Consider the following 26705-nt stretch of genomic DNA (forward strand, 5'->3'; position numbering starts at 1 on the left):
GCTGCAGCTCACTTGGGGACTTACTGTTACTTAGCAGCCAGTTGGGCATCCCTTTGAGAGATTTGCTGAGGCTCGTACCTGTCCTTCTGGGTTCTGCATCTGGACCACACACACTGCTGGGATTTCCACTGCAAGCATTTTGATTGTGATTCTCAGAACTCGTAAATGGGCTGGTAACCTCTCAGAGAAACACTTCAAAGCCTTACACTGCTGGCACCTGTGGGACTGATTTTCTACCTGTAACAGCTGCAAACAGGTGCAGCACGTGGGACAAAATGTGAGCATTAGACATCTTTTGTCTAAATGCAGCATGGCTGCCTTGAATGGAGAAGAACTGACTTTTTCCCTCTGAGGCTCTAGGAAATGAAATAACTAAAGTAATTATCTTTGTAACATATTTGTATTTAGGTTGGTTTTTTTATGGTATAAAAAAGGTTTAGGCTGCAGTAATCGTGCAGTTTAACCTTTTCAGATGGTTACTCAGAATTCCAGTGGCAGATAGAACAGAATGAACTGATCATCATAATTCAGCTGTTGTCATATACTAGTTTTCAAGCTGAGTTCAGTCCACTGGGTTGAGTGAACATGAAAAGCAAGAAAAGGCAATAAAAAGCAGAAGTACCGGCACACTCCATGAATACTGTTTTTATTCTATGGCTTAATGTGGGTGAATGAGACTCCTCAACATAACCAGGACATCATCTGCCTTATTGTTTCCTCTTTTTTAAATCTCATTATGTCCACCACTTTGAAGATACTCTTTTTGAAAATGCTGCTGCATTCCTGTGTTTTTATGTTTCTGACAAAGACCGGTTGCTTACTGCTCATTAAACACAAGACCTGCATTCATCTTTTTTGATGTGTTGTTGCCAGTGTCCGTCATGCTTGTGTATTTAGCTCAGATCTTACTTTTGTGGTGCCGGCCTTGCATCAGTGTGGATAAGATAAAGGTCTCTTTTTAAGTGATGCGTGAAACAAAATGGTTTGTGTTGTTTCAGGTGTCCTGCCACATGAAAGAAATCCCCTGATCTTCCAGTGATAGTTTTGTAGTAAAGCAATGTCCTCCACAGGTGGGGCTCAGTTTGCTAGTTGTTTGCACTGTTACTTGCTTTAGTTTGGTTTGTGAATCTTTACACCAACACAGAAACTGTGATGTGGCCTGAGAACGTGAGGTCAGCATCTAATCCTCTAAATTTTTTGCCTTTATTTAACCAAACCATAACGCATAAAACTGTGGAGGTAATCTGAATGGTCAGGTTAAAATGTGCTAGTAGTAACAAAAAAACACAATTTCTTATTAAGTAAATTATGCTGGTGTTTTCTTGAAGACATTTACAGACTTTTGTGTTTCTGTTGGATATTTGATGCTGAGCTTAGCCAGAAAATCTGACACCCCAGACTGTGGGACTTTCCTTTGCAGTTCATGACTGTAGCGTAAGTGCTTAAAAATGCACTACTGCATGTAGTGGTGGAAATCCAAGTTAGTGAAAACTAACTGACCGTTTCTTGACGCTTTTCTCTTCCAAAGTGCTCACGGAGTCAGATTTCTATAAAACAGTTTCACCAACAATGAGCAGAAATAAGTTTTACATAAATGAAACGGATAAAGACAGAAATTTGGAACAAAACTTAACTGATGTATATCTTAATGATGATAATACTGTGTTGGATATATCGAAATAAAAATTTGGAGAAAAATAGTAAATAGATTTCATTAAAAGACGTTAAGGCACTGTAAGGTCACTAATCCTCACATTAATAAGCTGCAGCAGTGGCTCAGTGTGGTTCCCAGATGCTTTTTCTGTAGTTGCTGGAGTGCCATCAGGTTTTACGTTTTATTATCAAACTAGCCTAGTTATGGTTGTTTATTCAAATGTGGATTCATTGCAAACAAGACCTTTTCAACACCCATTTTGTTCAAATTTAAATAAATATATCCAGCTGCAGCCCACATCCAAAGCAACATTACACTTCCTGTTTACAACTCCCAAAGAGTTATCATTAAATCAATACCAACCCCTTTTTTCATGTTTTTCTATCAATATCTGGATATGTTGCTCTTCCACAATGTGTGTGTCCCAGTATTATAGGTGGGAAAAAAACCCACTTTAGCCTTTAAACTCTCCGAAAACTCTTGGATTTTGATTCCCAGCTGAGTATGGAAATCCTAATGGCATGTAGTTCCTGTGTGGGAGGGTTTGCAGTATGTGTTTAGCTCAGTCTTAGATCATTTCTAACCAACAGCTCTAAGAACATTCCAGAGCAAATGGAAAACATCCCAGAAAACAAGTGGCCCACACCCACCTCATAGAGCTGCAACACACAGAGCATGCTAGCATCAAACTCTTCAGATAATATAGTGAAGTTGTAGTTTCCTATTTTTTCAGCAAATCCCTGCTTCCATTTGCAAAAGTTGTAGACGAGGCAAACTTTCCAGCTTCCAACAAATGTCATTTCCCTTATATTTTGTTATTTGAGTCATTATCCACAGATAAGACAGGTTATAATGAAGGACCAACAAGTGTTCTATGTATTTTTTTAATTTACTCTTCCTCATTCTGAGGCTACATGCTATGGTTTGGGTGGACAAAACACAGGATTTCAGGCATCTGTTAAGCACTCCTTTGGCTGGTCCACCCACATTTAAACACCATTGTGTTTCCTGCTGTGCTAAACAAGTATTTTCTGATGGTTTAAACCTTGAAAAGGTTCTAAAATAGCAACCAGACATGACTCGCATAGCTTTGAAGGATGAAAAGACATTTTCAGGGCCACGACTGAAGATCTGGAGTTTTATTTTGCTTAAGAAGACAATTGTGGTCATTCTATTATGTCTTTCTAAACTATTTCCTAGCTTTTATCTGAATTTGTCTGAACTGTTTGGGTGGATATGGTGCTTGAGTCTCCTTAAACACTAGTTCCTTTTCCCATCACAATGAGGCCCTTTCTTTAAAGAGACATAATATAAAAACCACCTTTGTAGTTAGCTTCTGTGTGCATAGGAACCCATGAGGATTTGGACACTGACATGATTTTTGTAACTGTACCTCTTTACATCGCCACAGTGGATTTTCAACAAGATCTGATGGAAATGCAGACTCTCCGCTTTAATTAAATGGTTTAACAAAAGTATCTTAATAACGTTTTTAGTCATTTTTATACATAGTCCCTCATTTTCAGAGGCTGAGACATGATTCCTTATGTCATGTATTGAGGCATCTTTAAGTCAGAGCTTTGACTAGGCCACTCCAAAATCCTCATTTAGATTGTTTTTGTTTGTTTGTTTGTTTTGTTGTTTTGAGTAACTGAAAAAATGTGGACTTTCTGGTATGTTTCGGATCATTGTTCTGCTGCATAACACTCGTGTGTTTGAGCTTCAGGGCACAAACTGACCGACCAATGGAAGTCTTCCTCAATTGATCTTCATTTCATTGTAGTTGCTAAATCAACATTGAGATTTATTCTCCTTTAATGGGGCTTTCAAAAGCTCAGTCCAAATACTTATCTACCCGAACATTGGCAAGGGACGTTTTTTTTCTGCTTCCAGCTTTGAGTGTTTTTCCACATGTGTTTGTGTTTTGTTTTGTTTTCCTCCAGGCTTTTAAAGTGGGCTAAGCTCATATGGGAAAGAGTATTTGGTTGTTTTTTGTTGCCATGTTCCACAAATAAGACCTTACAAGTTTCCCAATCCCCCTAACATATGATGATATTGTTAACCAATGGTAATTTCTAAAGCTAACCCATGGAGAATTGTCTCTCAGGTCTACTGATTTAGCTACTTGTTGCTCACTGTTTTGGTTTTAAAATGACACAAAATGAAGCTCCCTAGTGATGGAGTATTTAGCAGCGGATGGACAGCTATTGATAATGCGTAATGGGTAAGGTAGGTATTTCCCAGTGGGAAATGATAATGAAACAGATAAAGTATCTTGCTCAGGTTAATAAATATTTGATCATGAGTAATGAGAGAGAGAAATTTCCCTCAGGAAACAATATTGGCTCACTAATAATGAATGCATCCTTGTCTGCTGAACATGTGAATTAGTTGCTTGTAACATGTTAACCATGGTGTGCTTTTAAGGTAATTATAATCAATGTTAGCTTGCTATGTTGACCATAAGAGAGAAATTAAATGCAGCTTGTACCCTTCCTGCATGTTAGTTTATTTATTTAGTTTGCACATTCATACTTACTGTTTCAAATTATCAAACAAATTGTGATAGTAGACAAAGAAGAACCTAGTAAATACAAAATGCAGTGTCACTCTTGGCAACAAAAACTGCAATCAAGCATTGTGATAACTGCCAATGAGTCTTGCACATCACTGTGGAGGAATTTTGGTCCACCCTTCTTTGCAGAATTAATTCAGCCTCATTGGAAGGTTTTCCAGCACGAATGACCTGACCTCACGTTGAGGCATCTTTAAGTTAGTGCTTTGACTAGGCCACTCCAAAATCCTCATTTAGATTGTTTTTTGAGCAACTCAGAGGTGGATTTTCTGGTATGTTTCGGATCATTGTTTTGCTACATAACCCAAGTATGTTTAAGTTTCAGGGCACAAACTGATGGACCAATGGAAGTCTTCCTCAAATGGTCTTCATTTCATTGCAGTTGCTTCTCCTTCAGGATTTCTAGTTGAGAGCAACATTTATCGTTCCATCAGCTATGGCAAGTTGTCCAGGTCCTGAGGCAGCAATGCCCCGGAACATCACGTTACCACCGCCATGTTTTACTCTTGGTTCGATGAATTCCATTTTTTGTCGGATCATGAACACTGACCTTAACTGAGGCAAGTGAGGCCTGCAGTTTTTTAGATGTTTTTCTGGATTCTTTTGGGATCTCTTGGAATAATTTTGGTAGATTTTTGACTCTTGGGAAGGTACACAATGTTCCAGTTTTTCTCTATTTGTAGATGATGCCTCTCACAATGGTTCACTGGAATCCCAAAGCTTTAGAAATGGCTTTGCAACCATTTCCAGACCGATGGACGATCATCTGTTCTGGAGTTCCTTTAGCTTGTGGCATGATGTGTTGAGTTCTGAGATCGTTTAGTCTGCTTCATGTTTTCAGACAGGTTCTATTTAAGCGGTTTCTTGGTTCAACAGGTCTGGCAGTAATCAGGCATGGGTGAGGCTAGCCAGACTGAACTCGGCTTTCCCAAATATGTGGTGGTGTGGATGCTTTTTTTCCCCTTAATAAATGTAATGATCTATTTTCTTGGGTTATCTTAGTGTGATTTTTTTTTTTTTTTTTTTTTTTTTGATTATCTGAAGCACAAAAGTCTGGCAAATATGCAAAAAGTAAGTAGTCAAGAAGGGGAAAAATTTTCTTTTTTATTTCTTTCTCTCTCTTTTTTTTAACAGCCCTGTAAGTGTGGAGCTGGTAAACAACAATATAAATAGTAAAACTATTTCCAAACTGCTGACAACTGTTGACTTGCTCCTTATCTGCAATAACTCCTGTAAGATTAGTGTGAAAGAACTCTGTTCTTACATGCCAACAATGCCACCCATGTAGCATTGTGTTTGACTGGTATCTAGTAACACACAGTGTAATTTGTAAGCTAACCAGGCACCCAGTGTCTGTGCTGCATTTTTAGCTGGCTGATTATATGCATGTGGTTTCCTGGAAACGCATGCTGGTTCAGTCAACACGTCTTAACAAACATTCCAGAGAAAAGTCACATGATGTTAATCAGTAAACAGAGCCCAGGAACAGGAACTGGGATGGCCTGTGGATGTCTGTCAGATGTTGAAAGTCTCATGGTTTTAATAGTCCTCAAGTCTCGACTGAAGGCCGTTTAAATGACTGTACTTCTTTCTTGAACTTCCTTGTATCCCTACTGTTATGATGCTGCAGGGCCACATGTGCTCTTGCAGAATAGTAGGCATCCCACATTTTCTGGGTGGGTAATGTCTCATGGTTACAGAGAAACTTTGTTTTGAACATTACAGCATGTGAATTGCTGTGGGAGTGTATTCTTTTGCAGAAAATCTGTGTTTAGATCTTATCTCACAGTTTTTCCTCTGAATTTCACACATACAATGCAGTGTATGCCTGTTTAGATATCCAGTTCAAATTAAACCGTCACAAAGAAACTAAAGTCTTCTTTAACTGGTCTTCATGTCATTGCGGTTGCTAAATAAAAAATAACAGCAGAAAAAAACTCAAACAGAAAGCATGTTTCCGTGTGACTCACTTCACCTGCGGCCCAAGCAACATCTCTTCGCCATCTCAGAGAGATGGCGAAGAGATGTGGAAGAAAAGTAACCAGTCCAGACAAAACCAAAATTTCTGAATGTCCTGTAGTATAGATCAAAGAAAAGAATGCAGAAGGTTGATTATCACTATTCTAACTGGATATGTATGACATTACTAATACTTGCAATACTTACTCATTTACAACAATGGAAAACCCCTTAAATAATAAAATAAAGAAAGGGAACCAGATTTTTGTCTTGACCTCATATTGAAAACATTATTGTGCCCCACAGGAAGTCAGCGTAACAGCCAGCCCAGCTCTAGTAAACTTGTGTTCAGACATTGACAGGGGATTTCTTTAAATCACCCCGCAATTCTTCAGCTGAGACACTTGAGTTAGAAAACACAAACACTGCAGTTGTCTTTACTCGCGAGGACAAGTGACAGAGCGCTCCTACATGTAAGAGACACTCACGGACTTGTGCTCTGTCACCGTCTGCTTTCTTTCTTTATACAACAGGAATTAATACGTTCGTTCAGTGACATAAGCATGTGCGTATGTGATTGTGTGTGTATGTGTGTGTGTGTGCAAGGTCAGAACTGCTTGTTCAACTTCTTACTATCGCGGTAGAAAGATTCAGATACAAATATCAGAACACGTTTCATAAAGAACAATCAGTTCTAAGCAAGGAAAAGATCATCATGTAGCATTCTATCACAAATAAACTTATATCATTAAAAGGTTATACTGACTAAACAAATACAATTTTCTATTGACAGACATCATTCTGTAACATTGCGTGGAAGCCTGGAACAGTGCCTCTGGACTGGCAAACTAAGATAGTAGTTCCGTTTTGAAGCAGAGGGAGTGTTCCAACTTCAGAGAACACAGACCCCTCTGGGGAGGTCATTGCCAAGGTCCTCGAGAGGACAATCTGTTCATTAGTTGAAACTCCAACTCAGGAGGCGCATTGAGGTTTCTGTCCTGGTTGTGGAAACCGTAACCAGGCCCTTATCCTCTCCAGTATATTCAAAGATGTGTGGGCGTTTACTCACCTATTCTATGTTTTGTGGACCTGGAGAAGGCATTCATTGGCATCCCTTAGGGTGTCCTGTTGGGTTGCCTCAGGAGTATGGGGTATTGGACCTGTTGTTCTGGGCCATTCACATTCAGTCCCTGTACAACAGCAATGAGAGCTTGGCTCACATTGCCAGTTTCCAGTGGCTGTTGCCCTTTGTCACTAATTCTTTTGTGGAAAGAATTACTATGCACAGCTGAGGGGCCTACAGTGGCAGATTTGATGGTCAGGGATCTCATCTGCTGGCAGATGACGTGGTTTTGTTGGCTAAATCAAGTCATGACCTCCAGCTTGCACCAGAGTGGTTTGCAACCTACTTTGAAGTGGCAGGAATGAGAATGAGCAACTTTTAAGTCTGAGGCCATGGTTCTTAGCCAGAAAAACATGTCTTGTTCATATGTGAAGTAAAGCGGGACTGGGAGACTGACCTATTGACTGATGTGGTGTCTTCATTGTTGTGCATGTTGGGTGTGGTAAAGAGACAGCTAAATTTGAAAGTGATCTGGTCAAGTGGTCAAGAGCTTTTTCCAAAGGGTAGCCAAATTCACACGAAGAGAGAGGGTGGGGAGGTGCTTGGAATAGAGCTGCTATTCTTCCACATTGAAAGGAGCCAGTTGTGGTTGTACACCACACATCTGACTGGGATGCCTCCTGGCATGCCTCCTGAGTGAGGTGTTTTGTGCATGTCCAATTTGGAGGAAGGCCTGGGGCAGACTAAAGACTTGCTGAATAGATAATATTTCTCAGCTGGCTTGGGGAACTCTTTGGTACCAGGGAGAAGATGATCCTAGCATCTCTTCTTAGACTGGTGCCCCGATGATCCGTACCTGGATAAATGGCTTAGGATGGAGGATCATAATGATGAATGAATGGATAATGTTAAGGTAGTAGCGTAGGATTTTTTTTAATTGAAAAGATAAAATGCAAACAGATTAAAAGAAATATGCATTTACAATCTTGGGAAACAGGGATGCTTGACTGAGTGCAGTGTTTGTAATACCAGTTCATTGAGCCTGTGGGAAAAGATCTGCCTCCAGAAGGCAAGGGGAAAAAATTCAGTTGTGTTTGTTTCCACAATAAGCCAATTTAAGTGTGCCATGGGTGAACACGCCCTCACACTCTGGCTTTTCTCGTGTTTTAACTTTACACAGAGGCGCACATAGACTTGTATTTTGTTTTAACCCTCATACAAACACAACTTGATTTTAGACCACCAAGAAGGCAAACCAAGAATAATATTGAAATGATTAAAAGGGAATTCTGACATTATGTTTTGACATTAGTAGATATATTTATTGTAAAATCAAGGCCAAATATTTAAAACATTAAAAATGATCACTTACTGTAAATTTTCTAAATGGGATCAAGAAGCTTTGATACTGATAGGTAATTTTTAGAACAGAATACAATGATATTATACTTTGCAGCTTTTGTGGCCAGTCCATGACATGGCAGTCCAACAGCTGCTACAACCAACAATAGACTGCAAAGGAAGGATGCACGTTCTAAATTTGAAAAGTGACGCCTTTGTGGAAGTTGTTTAAACCTGCATTCTTTTCTGTGAACATCCAATGGTAACTCCCCCAGTTGGAAAAGCCCAGGTCTATAGAAGCCAATGGACGCTCAGACGTCTGTTTGGGGGATTTCTATTTTCTTTTAAAACAATATTATGTGCTATTCATGGTCCTCATTAAAGGGTGGCTACCCGATAGAGCAGGTAGCTTACCAATAGAGACGACTGATTCCTGTCTCCAGCTAAAGTATCCTTTGGGACGATACATAATTCAGAGGTCTCCCAGATGCATCCATAGATAAAGGTGATGTATGAATCTGTGTGAGATTGGGTGAATGAACCTTATAGAGTGCTCAGCTGAGCTACTGGTAAATGGGCTGGTACTTATAAAGACAGGCTCTGTCTTAGAGTGGGCCTATCTATTGACAAATCACTATTGTATAAATGTGCTGTGTCATTCAATTTATTAGATTCCCACCATTCTTGTGACATCTGGTTTAAGCCAGTTAGCTCTACATCTTTAACTGGTTGTACCCAAATCAGAAGAAACTATAGGAAACCTTCCAGATAGGCCAAAATTATATGTACAAGAGAAAGCAAAGTACATAGTCGTAAAAACTAAGTCTACGTACATACACTCCATGATTTAGCAGCTTGTAAAACCATGTTTAGCAGCAATAACTTGAATTACTTGTTTTCTGTAAGACTTTATTAGTTTCTCATATCCTCATAAGGAACTTCTTTTTTTTTTTAACAGCATCAGCCCAAATGGTCACCCCTCCACCACTGCACTTGACAGTTGGTGTGAGGTGTTTGTGGTGACACATTCTTTCTGCTTTTCAGACATGCCACTCTGCATTCTGGCCAGACATCTCCATTTTAGACTCGTTTGTCCTAAACGTCTTGTGGTTGGTTCGTATGCAACTTTGCAAACCTAAGCCATGCTGCTATATTCTTCTTTTAGAGAGAACCGCTTTCCTTCTAGCTACACTTCCTTGGGGTGAATTTATTGGGACATTCACTCCTAGGAAGATTGTGGTATTGTGTAAATATACAATGCTTCCTGCCAGCTAACTGATCAAACTGCTTTTACAGACGTGGTCACAATATACTCTACAACTTTGGAAATTTAATTTGTTGCCCAGGATTAGGTGGAAAACAACAACAATTGTTTAAAATGGCAACTCACATATTTGGTGTGACAGGAACTGTAGCAGTGTTTCAAAAGTGGCTAAAAGTACCAAACCTTGAATTTCTGTGCCCCTGGAACAATAAAGCAAGATAGTCGTCTTTTCTAGCTTAATAAACTGCCGTTTTATGACAGAATGTCAACCACTGGAACAGACACAGCTCAGTTTTAATATTAACTTCTTTATGACTGTGTTTTGAGGAAGTTATGCTTAAAAGTTAAAGTCCTCTTTATCTTTATCTTTGACTGAGTGCTATCAGACCCTGTCAGCTCAGAAAGAAGCAACCATCCTTCCTTTATCCAATTCAGGGTCTCCAGCACCCACAAGTTCCATGGACTTCAGTGCCCTCACCAGTCACCATATATGTAGAACGTCGTTGAGATGAAGGCGCATCGACCTTTTGCACCCTGTTATCACATTTCTGCTGAGTTAAGCTAATTGTGTGCTGGCCCTTCCTCCAAATTTAACAGTCACATATGACAGTTTTCAAGTTGAAGAACTGAAACCACTTTAGAAAATGTAAGGTCACAGGGAAATACATTTAGTTTTGAGTAAAGAAAAACGGACTAATTTAGGGCTGTCCTTACTTAATGGAAGTCTTTCTGTTTGTTTCTCTGAATTATGAACAGAAATTAATTCATTGGAACTTCGGTTAGTTTTCTGACACACTGGGCGAACGCTTCTTTCATGGCAGGAGATCCTGACATGACAAAACTGCACTTCCCCATCCTGTAACGTCCATTTACTTCTACACTTGATGTAACTAGTAGTTACATCAGTTCCTCTGCTTAAACAGAGTTTGCGCGGACATAGAAATTATGTAAGTCTAAACAGGAAATTTCTCACTCAGCACACTAAAGATGGGCAGAGTTCATCTTGGTTCATCTTGTTAAATAGAGAACTGTTTCCACAAGAGGAAGTGATCATATTCATCCCACTGAGGCTTAAGCATTTTCACTGACATAGGCTACCACTTCCAAACATGCAGAGCAGTGAAAAGGATACCCTTTACCATCTATTAATAGAACATGGGTACTTCTGAGCAAAGCACCAAAAACCAAACGAAACATGCAACAGGGAAGTCACCCCAGCTTTCGCCCAAACTTCTGCTTTTGCTTCCTGTGTGTGTTCATGAAAATGCGCTTTATTTCCCTGTCTTTTAATGCTTGATTGCTTTTAATATATCTGCATAATGTCCCACACTGTGAAGCGTGGCAGATGAACAGCGTATATTATGGGTTTCCTTATCACATTGCAACTTTAATTTTATGTGTACTTCTTGCAGGTTAGTTCTCATGGCTCGGTTATAGTGAATTTTGTTCACACCATAGATTGTAAATAAAAGATGGACCTAGTCAACATAATGTTGGCCTGTTGGCCTCTGTTTTTGCTGTTGTCATCTTGCCGTTTTCTAATTGGACTTTGACTAAGAAACTGTGGATCAGTAACTATTAACATCACAATATAGGCCTGCTATAAAGCATTCTCTGCTATATCATCCTTTTTTAATCTAGTAACAACCCTAATCTAAAAAATGTATTCAGTACAACTATAAGCTAGCAGCTGAGATCATGAAAGTGTTTCCTGAGGTCACAGAGGGTCCTCAGAAAGAATGCACCGGTTTCACTTGGAAGCCACGCCCATAAACTATATTTTGTATAGTTTATGATTTTTTTGTTAATAAGCGAATGTGCATTTGATGAGCGTTTACAGGTACCTGCAAGCATTTTTGTGGCTCACTAAGCTAATTACAGCCTCAGAGAGTTGCTATGGGGGTTAACGCTTTGGATGAATACAGTAAACTTTGAAATGTGTGAAATGCCTGCATTAATCTCAAAGATGGTTTGCTGTAACATTCTCTTCTTATGCACATAGGAGCTGTGAAACTGGCTAAATTACTTTGTTTCTACTCCTACTTATTAGGTGTTATATAAGTGCAATCATAATGCACACATCCAACATGTTTTAATGCGTTTTTATGCACTTCCTAATCTCTGGTTCCAGGGATTCTGCTTCAACGCTTGTATTCTGCATTAAAACTCATGCACTGGGTTAACTTCATCCCATTGTTCATAACGCTAAGTGAACCACTGTTAAAAGTGTTCAGGTAAATTTCGTCTCCATGTGATTAAATTTAGCGTTGATGACCAGAGGACTCCATTCATGAGGCTTCCCCTGGCGCCACTAAGAGGGCTGGGCGAACTGAAAACGGTGGGTGTGACCAAAAATACGAAAATGTATTACACTGCAAGTCTGGCAGACACTTCAGTATGAATGGTGGAGCTAGAGCGGACAAGTTTGTTTCAGCAATTAAGAAAGTTAGTGAGAGGTGAGAGAAAGATGGAAAGCGCTCAAGTGCGTTGCTGTGTGTTAGAGGATGACTTTTACACCGTACTGCAAAAGTCTGAAAGTGAAAGAAAATGTGTCAGGTCATATTGGTGCAAAAGCGCGCCTCGCAAATGTTGGCTGAATTTAAAAAAGAAACAGAAGTGCAACGTTTGCGCCTGACCGCCAGTGATGTGGGGGTAAGTCTGTCAGTTCATATTATTTTATGAATTACACGCATATAAATCAAATAAATTCACCACTTCACAGCTGTGCTCCCTTCAAAGGCCAAACGAGGAAGCAGATTATGACTTTGATGGAACTTTGCATTCACTAAAGCTGATTTTCTTTTTGCAGATTCACTGCAGTATTTCAGTACTTTTTGCACAGACCTAGACACATTAGAGATGCTATCTGTTTTAAGAGGTTCAGGGAGGTTTGAGGGCCGTGCAACGCGCACTCATGCGTAATGGGCGGTTTGCACAAAGATAAAAGGAAGTATGCGGTGTCAGATAGAGATAGTAACCCGGCCTTCCTCTTCCTTTTTGTATTTTTTAAAAACGTTATTGAATGACTGGACCTGAAACGGTTTTCTTGACAGGGCTGCACCCTGTCCGCATTTTTTGTGTGTTCCGTATCCAAGCGCGTCACACGAGCTGCGCCCGGTTATTATTATCGTGCGAAACCTGCAAAGAAAAAAAATCCATGTGAACTCCGCCGATCCTTTTTATAGCTCAGTCTTTATCAGTGTGTGGTTGGCGAGCGTCACCTCCTGGAAAAAAGCAAACCAGAGCGCAATGAGCGTCTCTTCATTATGAACCAACACTGCCGTAGTGAAGGGAGCAACTGGGAGAGGTGCGTTCAGGTGCTGTCGGAAACGAGTAAAGCTATTCGGATTTGAAAACCTGAGAACACCCACCTTACCCCTACCAGAATGAATAAATAAATACACAGAATATAAGAAGTAATTTTGCAGTTCTAAATGATTAAAAAGACATCTCTGACATACAAGTATTTTGTGCTTCGCCATCAAAATAATGATAATAATCCGACCAATGTAGGATTTTTTTTTTTTAAACAAAACGACACTCTTATTATATGCAGTTATTTATTTTACTTGTATATGCTCTCCGTGACTCTGTTGGATCTTGTGTTTAGGTCATCCCAAAAATAAAAATCAAGTGGGAAAACGACCCTACTTCTCCAGTTACAACCTCTGTAAACATTTTCCAATTGATTTAATGGTCTTGATTGCTGGTTCCTCATTTATTTCCTAATACAGCATGATGTTAATTTTATGGTCTACCTTAAAACAATATTGACCATAAGAGGTACACTAACACTAAATGGTGGCTCTTTCCATTTTTTCTTTTTTTTATTATAGGGTTATTGAGGTTGTTTGAAATCAAATACTTACTTTATGTCATTTTTCATGTGGTTTGAACACACTTATTTCCAAAAACCTCTGGCGAAGGACCTCATAATTAATAGCTAAGCAGAAGTTATTGTATAAAAAAAACAGGGTCAATCTCATATTTGTGGTTATTTTGATGCTCTATTTTGCATCTTTGCTTTCAAATTAGGTAGGGTTAATTAGTGTTTTGCTCTTAAAGGGGGCGCTCCAGTGACAGTTTAAACAAATTTAACATGAGCAATTTGTTGGCTGAAATTTCACCACATGTTCTGCATTGATGTGAAAAAGCTTTGTTTTTCCCTTCTCTCGCTTTTCTCATATTTCCACTTGATTTTCCTTCATATTCAGCTTACAGAGCTAAAGAAACAGCACTCAGCTTTCTACTAACTTTCTTTTTCAGATTTTCTGTTGGCAGTTATCCTAGCACCCCCTCGTTTCTCTGCTTTTTGGACTCATTAAGAGTAAAGATGTAGACTAACTCTGGTGTAAAGTGTGTGTGAGTTTCATAATGAGTGACATGGGGTTTCCCTGTCCCTATTTTCTTCATTCATGTGGCTGGAGTCAGAGAAGTATAGAGTTGCCATCCCGGATATGAGCTGAATATTGAGTGAGTGCGTTTGAAGGAGAGAGAGGAAGGGAAACTGCACATTTGTGAGAGTGAGCATGAAAGCGTATGTGTGTATGTGTGTGAGAGGCAGACAATAGGAGGAAGCCTATTTGAATATTTTATTTATACCTTTATTTAAAGACCCTTGTTCTTTGACATTATGTATTATGATCGGTGTGTTTGTTCAGCTCTCTTTGTAACAAACACAATCATGCATTTCTTCTTTGTGTTGCCTAGTGACCTGCTGTATTGTAGAAACTTCCTCTTGTCACTTGCACCATTTTGCATCCACAGTACCTAAATTGGAAGCTTAGCAGGAGGAAGTAGCAGAGCTCAAACTTGTGCACTTTATATATTCAAGTCAAAAACTGAGACAAATTTGAAAGATTATATTTAAAACACACACAGAAAAATGTGTTCCTGTAATAGCGATAATTTAAAGTCATGTCATTATTTATCTGCTGATGTTGTAATACTGAATGCTGAGCAAGTCAAAGGGCTGTAGGGGAAGCAGGTTACTCCAGATGTGAAGAATAGAGCTTGTGCACCTCTCTCACCTCTGTGCGAGAAATTCTGCAACTCAGCAAGTGGTCACATACTTTTAATTACAGTTCTCACAACAGGAGCCACACAGTGGTTTTCAATGAAGTAAAGAGTCTCTTCAGTATATTTTACTGTGAATCTGTTCACATTGTGACAAAGAAAAGTGTGACTTGATGTGATAAACTTTCTTTTGCCCTCTAGGAATTACTGAATCACAGAGAAGTCACATTGTTGTGTTCCTAATGACAAGAAAGGCCTCTCTTGTGTATAGCTGTGTTGTGAGTAGGTAAGCATGGAAATGAAGTCAAAGCAGGAACTGACTGATTACAGGTTGCTATGTGTGTGTGCTCTGCCTTCATCTAGACAAATTAGGGGAAATATAAATGCAAAGTTGCTATAGAAACACAGGCAAAAGTAGAGAAGGGCAAGAGTTGAAGTTGTGAGGGTCATTTAAGTTCAACTACATTCTTAAAGGCAGGTGAGATTCAGCTGAATTTAAAATCTGTTTGTGTGTTGAAGGAAAATACAGAACCAAGAAAGAGACGGGATCCAAATGACTGATGCAAAGTAAAACCCTACTGAAAGCCACAGGCGGGCAAATCAGTCTAACCCATGTTCTTGCTGAGACTTCTTTTCAACAGCATCATAATTCATTGAGGTCAAAACCAGAAGAATTCAAAGAATCCACCACACAGTAGGTTCTAAAAAAAAGAAAGTTAAAAATAAGATTGTGTAGTGAACTGCGTGTCATTCAGCCATCCATCCTGGACATGTTGCCAGTTTATTGTGCAGTCAACACACAAAGAAAGACACTCATTCACATTCACATTCATAACTGTGGCCAATTTAGAACCACCAACTAACCTAGCATACGTGCTTTGGAGCATGAGATGAAACTGGAGTGCCCTGAGGCATAGGGAGAACAATCAACTGCACAGAAAGGCCTCAACTGGTGGATTCATACCCAGGACGGCAAGAAGGAAAAAACAAACAAACACAGACACTAAGTCTGTATCTGTTTTTTTTTTGTTTTCATTTTAATTCATAAATTCATTTTTGGTCACTTTAGGGCCGCGGAAAGAAGCTTAAATAGCAACTTTGAAACTGTTGCAAGAATTCAGTAGACAAATTTACATTTCTAGCAGATACAGAATAACTTAATAAGATAAGATTTATGCTTCTGTGTCCAACTCTAAGAAGAATGTATTCACATTTGGGAAAATCGAAACAGTGAGCTGGAGCACTCTGACATACTCTGTAGAGATGAGGAGAACTGAAGAATCTGGTGACAATTTCCCTTAGATTTGGTACTAGCACCTTTATGCACTGACCAGCTTACTGAGATTAGAGCATCATAGCATACGAGCAAAACATCCACATGTACGACTCGGTTCACTTCAGGAGCTGTTACCCTCGCCTGTACTGGGTTGCGGCTAGGTTGCTTCACTTCTTTGAGCATGCAGTCAGCAGAGGACTGTAAAGGCTACTTCTGCTCTTCATGTTGCATTGAGAGATGCAAACCACAGATGGCTCATTCAAATGAAAGTAAACCATCTGTCTATTTGTGCACCGACCAAAAGCAAATGAGTAGGCAGCTTTTACATCACACACCGCAGACATACTGAAATTTCACTCGAGTCATCTTGCTGTCACATGTGTAATTTTAACTGGCTCCTAAGTGAGCCTGAATAATTGTGTCTCATTACCCGGGTTAGAAATGAAAGGACTTTAAATTTCACATAGATTAATATTACAAAATAAACCCCACTTGTTAACCTGTATTTGTTAGGTTTTATTTATATTAGGAGGGAAAGATTAGATTCCACACAAGTCTGTATTCTGTAATTATCACTGTCATTCAAAAATCTTGTACTTATACTTATTATTTTAAAGGTCTCACTTCAGCTGTAGTAGTATCTTGTTCCCCTTCATTTACCACCTTCGGTCTTGATGAAACCTTCTCACAACCTTCTCACAACCGCAGTGGATCGATTCACAGATGTAAAGCGGCTTTTCTTGACACTTTAACAGTGGATTTTCCCTCAGCAGCCACTTTCATTTCCAGCTGTAGCAGTTTCAGTGAAGAGTTTTAGGGTCTCAAAATGGTCTAAAAGGCGCAGTATGACACTTTGGATTTTTTTTTTAAACTTCCTAAAAATTACAGTGGAATATACCAGCCTCATATCTGTACATATCATAATGACTAAGTGGCGTGGAACGGCTAGGTTCCTGCTGCCCAAATTTAGTTACAGTCAAGCAGTAGAGATTCTCCAGGGTGTATTTGTCAGAAATTTAAAACCACAAAAATTACAAAGATGCAGCGTTTTGATGTTAACCACCGAGATTTAGAGAGGCCCGTTACTGTGACGACCATGGTAGCTGATTGTCAACCATTGCACAATTGCCTGTGCGGTCACAAAATTTGTATCTGCGATGGAATTTTGTTGGATTCATTACTAAATACGGAGTGAGGAAGTGCTGCAGGCTTGGAAAAACCACCCGTACTGTAGGTTTTTACTCATGTTTATTCAGAAACGTGAACGTTTATAAAAATTACATTTCTGTAAATACAAGGAGGGACAGTGTGGAACAAAAATGTTAACGTGACACAAGCTGAGATGTTAGGGTGGTGGCTGAGTAGCTAATGTTACTACCATATGCAGTATAAAACATGGACGTAGCTTCTGGGTCGGAAAAATAAAGCCGATACGGCAGTTCCTTAAACCTGCATTCTATCTGGAGGCCACTAGTTGGCGATAGCGGTAGATCTTCTTGGCCTATAGAAGTCTACAAGAAAACAAGTTTCTGACTTGACCTCTGTAAAGGCGTTCATGTTGATGGTTATGTTTATGGGCTCATTTTGTGTCTGTTTTGTTTTGAAATACTACATTTCAATGAAGGAACTCGTTAGCCAATGAGTGTGAGTTTTTTCATAGACACAGTAGCCTCTCTGCGACACAATTAATTTTCAGCTTTATTTATATGGCACCAATTCACAACAACAGTCAACTCAAGGTGCTTTATATTGCACGGTAAAGACGTAACAATATTAGAAAGCCCAACAGTCACACATCCCCCTGTGAGCAAATACTTCGGGACAGTGGGAAGGAAAAACTCCCTTTAAACAGGAACTAACTCCATTAAGGGGTAGCCACCTATCATGACTGGTGATATCTTTTTCTTTTTTCATCCAAGATGGTGAGGGTGGACATTCTCATCTTACTAGCTTATGCTAGTTTAATCAGAATCAGGATACTTTATTGATCCCTAGGGGGAATTATTTTGGTTACAGTGCTCCAGTATAAAAACTAACAAAGACAGACAATACACTAAGTAAGAAATAGACACAATATATATATGACTTATATACATATAAGTCACTATTGATAAATAGCTGAGTAAGAAGAAGGTCGTGTGCAAAAAGGGTGTAGCTATTACAGTATACAGTGTGTTAAGCCAAATCTTTAAGGGCCTTCTCTAAATCGGAAGTCTTTTCTCTCTTCATCTGAAAAGGGCGATTACATCATTTCCATATTGCTTTGTCATTCTATTGTAATCTCTTTGAATGCAAACATTTACTTCCATACCTGCGGCTCACTGTCTTATCAATGAATTGGAGCTGCACCAATTGCAATCTTCCATGTGTAGTTCTTGCTGTGCTTGTGAGTGTCCTTCTTTGGCATGTGAAGATTGAAGATAGGACACCTGTAGGTGTGCTAGCTGCACCTGTTAGTCCTGGAAGAACAGCAGGCCTGGTACATACGGAGTCTACCTGTAACCCCCCCCCTCCCCCCCACAATAAAACCCCAAATATCATTGGATTTTCACAATCAAAAGATATCAAAAACATTAGCTCTGGTGACAAACATAGGACTGAATCCCGCCCACTACCCTCTAACTCCCTTGTTGCAGGTACCAGGTCTATCAACTTCTTCTTCTTTAATGCTGGATGTTCTTTTTGATATAGTAGCGAGAAAGTTAATAAAGTTAAACAAAAAAGTTATGTCTTTACTTTTCTGTACAATAAGAAAGCTATGCAAATGTGTCTGAGCACTGATGAAGTAGATGAATTTAAAGATTTTTTCTTTCAAATGAAATGAAATGTGCTAAAAGCTCTCAGAGCTGTTTGGCACCAGATTTTCAAGTCTGCGGCATCAGTGATTCTTGCTACGCTGTGAAGAGGCTGGCTGAGACCATACTTGAGTCTTCTGTGTCATTGGAGTCTCTTTTTACTTTAAGCCTTTGTACCTGGTAATTGTGTGAATTTTGTTCTTCACCACAGCCTGGTAATGCAAACACATTTGCAGTCACTCACGTAAGTCACAGCCATGGGACAGCAGCACTTCCTCTTCTGTCACCATCAAGCCTCGATTTTGACATAATGGCCTCAGGCAGCCTAAAACACTCTTATCTCTCTCATCTCAGCTTTTCAGGAACTAAGAAAGAAGCCTTGTTTGCAGCTTGATGGGAGTTGTTTTGCACATTTATTTGTTAACCAATGGGGTTTGACCATGTGAGATGTTGCAAAAGAACACCTTTTTAAACAAGGAAAACCACAAATTTTGTTTCATGGAAAATTCTCATGATACAAACGAGATATCCTGCCTTGGAGAGCTTAAAATAAAGCTTTTCTTTATCCACTGATTCACGTGTAAAAGTGTTAAGACTTTTGTGAAGGTGTTTGTGCACACTGAGTGAGTGGGTGCACTGTATGTGCATACCTGTTGCTCCTGTGGCCAGATTTAACCTTTTATCCTTTCTTAGCTAAAAGTGAAAGTACAGTTGCTTTGGAGACAGCCTAACATGTGAGCAGCAGTTCTGTCTTATTCTGTCCAATCTTACAAACTCAGAACCTGAAATATATTCTTTGATAGTTGCCTTACTTTACCTCTAAGCAGAGTGGGTAGGCTGTTTTCATTCCTTTCTGTTTCTCAGAAAGTTTCAGATATGGCTGCACAGAGCTTCCTCTGTGCAGAAATCACACTGTGATTTTGTCACTGAGTGACAGCTACAATTTCAACCAGTAGTTTATGTTTTTTTATGGCTTTTTTGGGGGGGATTAGTGTCAAGATATTGTATTGTATTGATTACACAGAAGAAATCTCTCGCAGAGCATTCAAAGCGCCAGGGTTGTGTTAAGTTGATGTTTCTGGAAGTATGCACAGTAGTTATAAAAGAAGGACTTTACAGGTTTTAGTGGAAGCAGGGAAAAGAAAAAAGAGCAGAAGGAAGCAGAATGCAATGTATGCAGTTTTTTAACATTTATTAATAGTTTGATATTGAGACTGAAATGTTGAGTCTGACTGTTTAACTAATTTTAGGGAAGACCGAGCAATGCGTGTGAAGGGTGCATGCTTCTAGACGTGCAGTTCTGTATAATAGCTGGACCACCTGTAACTTTTAAACTTAATGTTTTCATCCTGCCTGAGAATCTGCAGTAACTTTAGCCCTAGCAGCAGAATTCATTTGCATATCTTAACAGGAAACACTCCCATGTCTGATATCAGCACTTATACTTAGAAACAAATTCTCTTCCTCAACTAAGAATTGTTCTTGTAAGAGTGGTCTCTCAAACCCATAGTAGGCAGGTATTTTTGGTCGGCCACGCTAGTTTACAGTTACAGGGTTTCCAGTAAGCTGCTGCTCTATAAAGCTGAGAAGATGGAGAATGTGTGACAGTTCTTGGGTAGTCGGCACTGAGGGTTTAACTGTCTCACACTGTGCAACTTATTGATAACTAACCGTTGCCACAAGTGCACTGTTCACTACTACTGTGGTGTTTTTAGTCAGAGCTACTGGTTTCCAGTAAAGAACTGCACCTAGTGGCTTTACAGGAGAGGAAGTGGTAGTGGCAGAGCCTGAACGTGCATTCAGAAAAAGATGAAAACAGTCTTCACTTGTCGGTTACTTATCTTTTCATGCAAAATTTTTGCAGAATGTGCATTTACATATTTGCCTTTTATTTCATTGAGCTGATGATACTGCAGCTTCCTGAAATGTGAACAGAGTGAAAAAGGGTCAAAGGTCAAAGCCATAGCACTTCAATGAAGAGGACACGTGCATGTGCACTTGCTGACTTACTTCTCGTGCGTCATGCTTAAAAACTGAGGTGGTATACTGTATTTATACTGTATTTATGCTGTATTTGTTTGTTGGTGGTTTGTGTTGAAGTGGTTGAAGATTGTTTTTAACAGTAAACCTGATAGTTTTACGATTTAGACACTAGGAAGTGTCTACAGCACACGTACACGACGTTTTACTTTTTGAATGGAGGTGGAGCGTTGAATCAAGAGTTATACACAGAGTTATATCGCCACCTAGTGGAAAAGCACTGACATGACACCCAACATATAAATCAGCTTACTGTCTGTACGCTGTAGTTCTCGGGGTTTTTGGGGATGTTTATATGCGAATATTTATATAGTTTATATAGAAATATTAAGAAAGGCACATTTCCAGCATTCTGTTTAATGCAGGGAAAATTAAAAATGTACACACCATCAAATTGTGAACATAATAAGTTTGCTTAAACAGAGGTGATTTTATTGTTGTACACTAGGTCATTTTTCACACCAAAATGTTTTTTTTAAAAAAGAAAAAAATCTAATTAAAAATAATGCCACTTTAGGCTATTTCCACTGTCTTTTGGACCTTACAAATTGATTAAATAAATAGCAAAAAATGTATTGATTAATTGATGAAAACTGAAAATTGGCACAAGCCCTTCCCTTCATCTTTTCTGATACAACTACACCACCACTCTGTCTCCACCTGCTGGTAGAGTTGAAGCCAAACAGTATTCTTTAATATATGTGTTTTACTGCTGTTTACTTACTTGCAGTCGTTTAAGGAAATATGTATTCAGCACTTCTACCTCAATATTTCACTGATTTCAACTTAATACTTAGGAAGTAAATTAATTCATCTGAGTTTATGGAAAACATTTTCATAGTAATTAATAAGCAATAAAAAATAAGTAAAAAAAAAAAAAAGCTGCAGCATGGTGGTGTGGTTGTTAATTTGGTTAACGAGTGACTCTAAATTGCCCACAGGTGGAAATATGAGTACGGGTGGTGGTCTGTCACTCTGTGTTAGCCCGCATCAGATTGGCGACCTGTCCAGGGTGTACCCCGCCTCTCACCCTGTGGTAGCTGGGATAGCCTCCAGTCCCTCTGTGACAAACAGAAGAGAATGGATGGACAGGTAGTAAGAAAACACTCAGTCTAACTGACAACAACCCTGAGACATGGCAGAATTGACCAATTTTTGGATAAGATAAGATAACCTTTATTAGTCCCAAGCATAGGAAATTTGTTGGGTTAAGGCTGCCGACCTTTGCCAGCGCCATCTTACCCTTCCGACCATACATACATTACAACATCACATGGGGAAGACAGGTCAGAGAGATATAACAATGGAAAATGCACAACATGAGGAAAGACGAGGAGAAAAAATAACTCCCCCCAGACTGAGCTCCAACAGGGAGATTAGTTTGAGAACAGAAAAGAAAGCACACCTCAGCACATGAATCAGCACATCTCACTAGAAGACATAAGCTTCGAAGGCGTTTGGGGGGGTGAGTGTAGGTATGTGTCAGTGTACATGCATATGTGTGTGCGTGAGTGTGTGTGTGTTCCGTGTTCAGCCGAGAGAAAGTGTCCCTTCACCCGGTTAGGCAAAAGTCAAGTCTTCGGTAGACGTGGGTAACCTTGAAGGAGGAGGGACAAAGTCACAACACAGTCTTGTTATCTAATGTAGAATTGTTATTCTCGTCAGCTTTTGCCTTGAGCATCCAGCTGGCTCCAGGGAGGCCACATGAGATGAAGATGGTAGCTGTTTTGGTTAGTGCGAACAAACTGCATCCAGTTTTACAGTTGGTCTAATGTCCGTCACTGGTCACCAGGTTCTTATCTGATGTTGCAGGTTATTTAAGAGCCGTGCAGCAAGAACAGAGAAAGCCTGGTGACCTTTAATTTTTTTTTTACACCAGAGGGGGCACTGTGGGCTCCAACGGCAGCAAGAGTATGAAACCGTGACTAACATAGAAATCTTGGTTTATGACACATCTAACAACACATTGCACAACACCTTATTTCTTTGCCTTTATCACACAGTTTCATGTTTACTCCAGAACCCGCTTGTAAAGGCCCACTTCATTAGTTACACCTTCCTAATGCTAAGTTGGAAACCATTTACCTTCAGAACTGCCTGAAATCTTCGTGGCATGGATTCATCAAAATGCTGGAAATATTCCTCTGAGATTTTGGTTTATATTAACATGATGAAATTACACACTTGCTGCAGATTTGTCATCTGTACATCCATAATGCAGATCTCTTGTGCCACCACATCCCAGAAGTGAGTTTAAGGTGATCTGAATTTTGTGTCATGGTATGTTATCCTGCTGGAGTCAGCTGTCAGGAGAGGGTACACTGTGATTACTTAAGAGATGGACATGGTCAGCAACGTTACTCGAGTAGGCTGTGGTGTTTAAATGATGCCCAATTGGTACTAAGGGGGTCCAATTTTTTCCAGAATTCCAAATTCTTACCCTGCAATCTAAATGTCACAGTACAAACCAAGACTCATCAGGTCAGGTAACATTTTTCCAGTCTCATATTGTCCAATTTTAGTGAGACTATGTGAATTGTATTTCAGTTTTCAGTTCTTAGCTAACAGGAGAATCCCCTGCAGTGGTGTTCTGCTTCTGACGAGTATCTGCTTCAAGGTACTATTGTCTTTTTTTTGACTCAAAGTAGTCAGGCCCTTCTCTTCTGAACTCTGCCATCAACTGTGCATTTTCACCCAGAGAACTGCTGCACTCTTTCAGGATGCCTCTTTCAGACTATTCACTGTAAACCCAGAGATGGTTGTGTGGGAAAATGAGTTTCTGAAACCAGCCTGTCTAGCATCAACAACTGTGTGACTTTTAAAGTCACTTAAATCACATTTCTTCCCCATTCTGATATTTCATTTGAACTTCAGCAGGTCATCTTGACCATGTCTACATGGCTAGATGCACAGCGTGGCTGCTATATGTTTGACTGATTAGAATTTTTTGTTAATGAGCAATTAAATAGGTGTACATAATAAAGTGGCTGGTGAGTGTATATCCATGCCATATTGAAGCTGCTATTAATTTTTTTTAAATAATTCTATATTTAATATCTATAAAGAGGTATTGTCAGTTTGTAATTACTGTTAATTGTGAATATCTCACAAACAACTACAGTTTACACACATGAAATACCAGAGACAGAAATGACTTGTAGATCCTAGTTAATGTGGGGTTAGTATCAGCAGAGGGCAGTGTTTTCCACATCATCCCAATCAACGGAGCATCTGTGTGTTGGACTTCAGGCGGGGTGGATTTGTGCCCTCCAGCACAGCAACCCTGCGTTCTTTGAAGCTCTGGCATCTCCAGAGGTTACACACTGAAACCACACCCCCTGGGGGATGAAGAGACTGAGTGGTTGGCGAGTGTCAGCTGGAGGTATTGATTGGCATACTTAAAGGTAACAATAGAGGAGAGCAGTGAGAAACAGTCGTGTTCTGGTTCACACAGTGGATCGGGTCAATTGAGGGAGCTGTGACGATGTGTTAGACTAATTCCATGTGTGTGTGTGGATATGTGTGGATCCTTTTTAATGAATATTGATTGAGCTGCAGTTGAAGTTTGCATTGGACAAAGAGGCAACTGCACCTCTTTAGTTCTCCATTCATTTCTTAATCCACTCTGTAAAGGAAACCTACCTCTACCTAAACAAAAAAGTGACAAACTCTCCTTATATGCAGGACTATAATCTATATGTAACTTCCATTCACATGAAATCGATTCCCACAGTACTACACTTCACACAGAAGTAGAATAAACAATAGTTGATAGTAAACTGGGATGCCTTGACTTGTTCTCCTAAAGCTTCTGGGATGTTTTTGTCTCGACCGTTCTGAATGTACCATAAATTGTGTATAACACTTTTGAATACCCAGGCCTCAATTCTTTCAGTATCTGCAAACTACTGTAACTTACAAACTCCCAAAACTAGACTGAAATGCTATTATTGCTGCAATTTTTTCTAACTAGCAAAGCTCATGAAGCATCTGTGTGTTGTTTTTATAATTAGACTTACAACCAGACTTTCAAGAAGACACGGGAAAGTGATTTTAAGCCTGACATGGGATGAAAAGACTGTGACAGATATGTAGGAACATGTAAAACAATATCAAAGGCCATCTACTCAACTTTTTATGGTCCTGTGACAAAACTCAGGATTTCTGGACTGCCTGGAATATTTGAAAAATCAAAAAGCATTTTCAGAATAGGATGAACTGTTTCACAAAGGTTATGCATTTAGACATATTTCCATTGAAAACAGCATTATACTAGGCCTTTAGCAAAAAGGAGTCATTCGATAACCTTTTCACATTTCTTATAGATGGATAAAAATAGGGCTGTCTATAATAAACAACAAATAAACAACACAGTTAACATTACAAATGCCACAGGCACCTTATATGATGAGGTAGTAACAGTGACAAAAAACTGTAAAAGTAAGACTGACAGCGCCTAAGAGAGAAGTATAATGTAAATTGCATTAACAAATAACAAGTACACTATAAATCCTAGAAAAGCAGCTGCATGAAGATCCCAAACACAAAAATATGTTTGGGATCTTATCCCTGGCAGGTGTGCATCACCTATCACAGTATGAATAGTATAGAGAGCAGTAGGAAGGGTTTCCCGAAGCGTTCTTTGTGAGGTTGAGTCAGTCTGAGGGAGAGGAAGTGGTGTGGAAGTGTGGAGTGGAAAGGGTGTGATGGGTTGTCCATGATGGAGAGCAGTTTGTTCATTGACCTCATGTACCTCACTGACTCAAAATGCCATCAAATTCTGAGTAATGATGCTTCCAGGCTTCTCTGGAAGCTGATGATGCCCACCCCCAGCAGACAACAGCAAAATAAATGACACTGGCAACCACAGACTGGCAGAAGATCTTATGTTTCTGTGCAGCACTTGGGTGGAGCCATTATATTCTTGGGTTTTATATCTGATAGCCTCTAGTGACCACAATAACGTTTTCACATCTGATGCAATTTGTCTTTTTTTTTTTCTTCTTCTTCTTTGGCACGTACATTAACTTGCTTCTTCACTGTGATCTTGCCAAAGCTCTTTTTGGCTCTTTTCATAGACTAAATTTGACAAAATTTCACACAGATACATCAAAATGAAAAAATTCAGTGAATTTTTTATGTCCAAATTGTCAAAAGTCAAATGTTGAAACTGCACCGGAAGGCACTTTCAAACTGTGTGAAACTCTCATTGGAAATAACATGAACTGAAGCAGACAGCAGCTGTGGCTGTTCTTAGAAAGCAGGAATAAAAAAAATTGTGTCAAGTCTGCAGACACAAAAATACTTAATGGTCCTAAATTTTAAAATTAAGTCTAAACTAACTATAATTTTTGGCACTTACCTAAGGAGAAGAATACAGTAGGGATTTGGGGGCAAATGCTTCAACAAAGTGACTAGTTGAATTACAGGTGGCATAAGTTATAAGTACATTCATCATGGGGGTGCATGTCATGGTAACTTTGGACTAAGTGTGTCTAATCTTCTGAACAGTGTTAATTTTGACAGCAAATTTAGATCTAGTTTAAAAAAAAAAAAGTGTTTTTAATGGTGAAAGTTGTGCCACGCAGTTTTCAAAGTGTTTTTTTTTTTAACGTCAAATCCAAAATGTGTGCGTATGTCCCAGGTGTTGATATTTGAAACGTGAAAACGCATCACGAGATACAGGGATACTGGGAGGAGGTTGAAGCCCTCCCACCCCACC

General features: G+C 39.4%; 1 protein-coding gene across 1 annotated transcript in view; it reads left to right on the forward strand.

Annotated features, from left to right (window-relative positions):
- Positions 1-26705, forward strand: part of anapc1 (anaphase promoting complex subunit 1) — a 155367-nt gene that overhangs the window by 67270 nt on the left and 61392 nt on the right. The window contains exon 53 of the mRNA XM_085183667.1: positions 1-26705. This exon is cut by the window's right edge and continues 9767 nt beyond it. Within this exon, the coding sequence (XP_085039793.1) occupies positions 1-143 (143 nt within the window). The 3' untranslated portion in view covers positions 144-26705.

This window comes from Neolamprologus multifasciatus, chromosome 13 (assembly GCF_963576455.1).
Source record: "Neolamprologus multifasciatus chromosome 13, fNeoMul1.2, whole genome shotgun sequence".
In the NCBI taxonomy this organism is placed as follows: Eukaryota; Metazoa; Chordata; class Actinopteri; order Cichliformes; family Cichlidae; genus Neolamprologus; species Neolamprologus multifasciatus.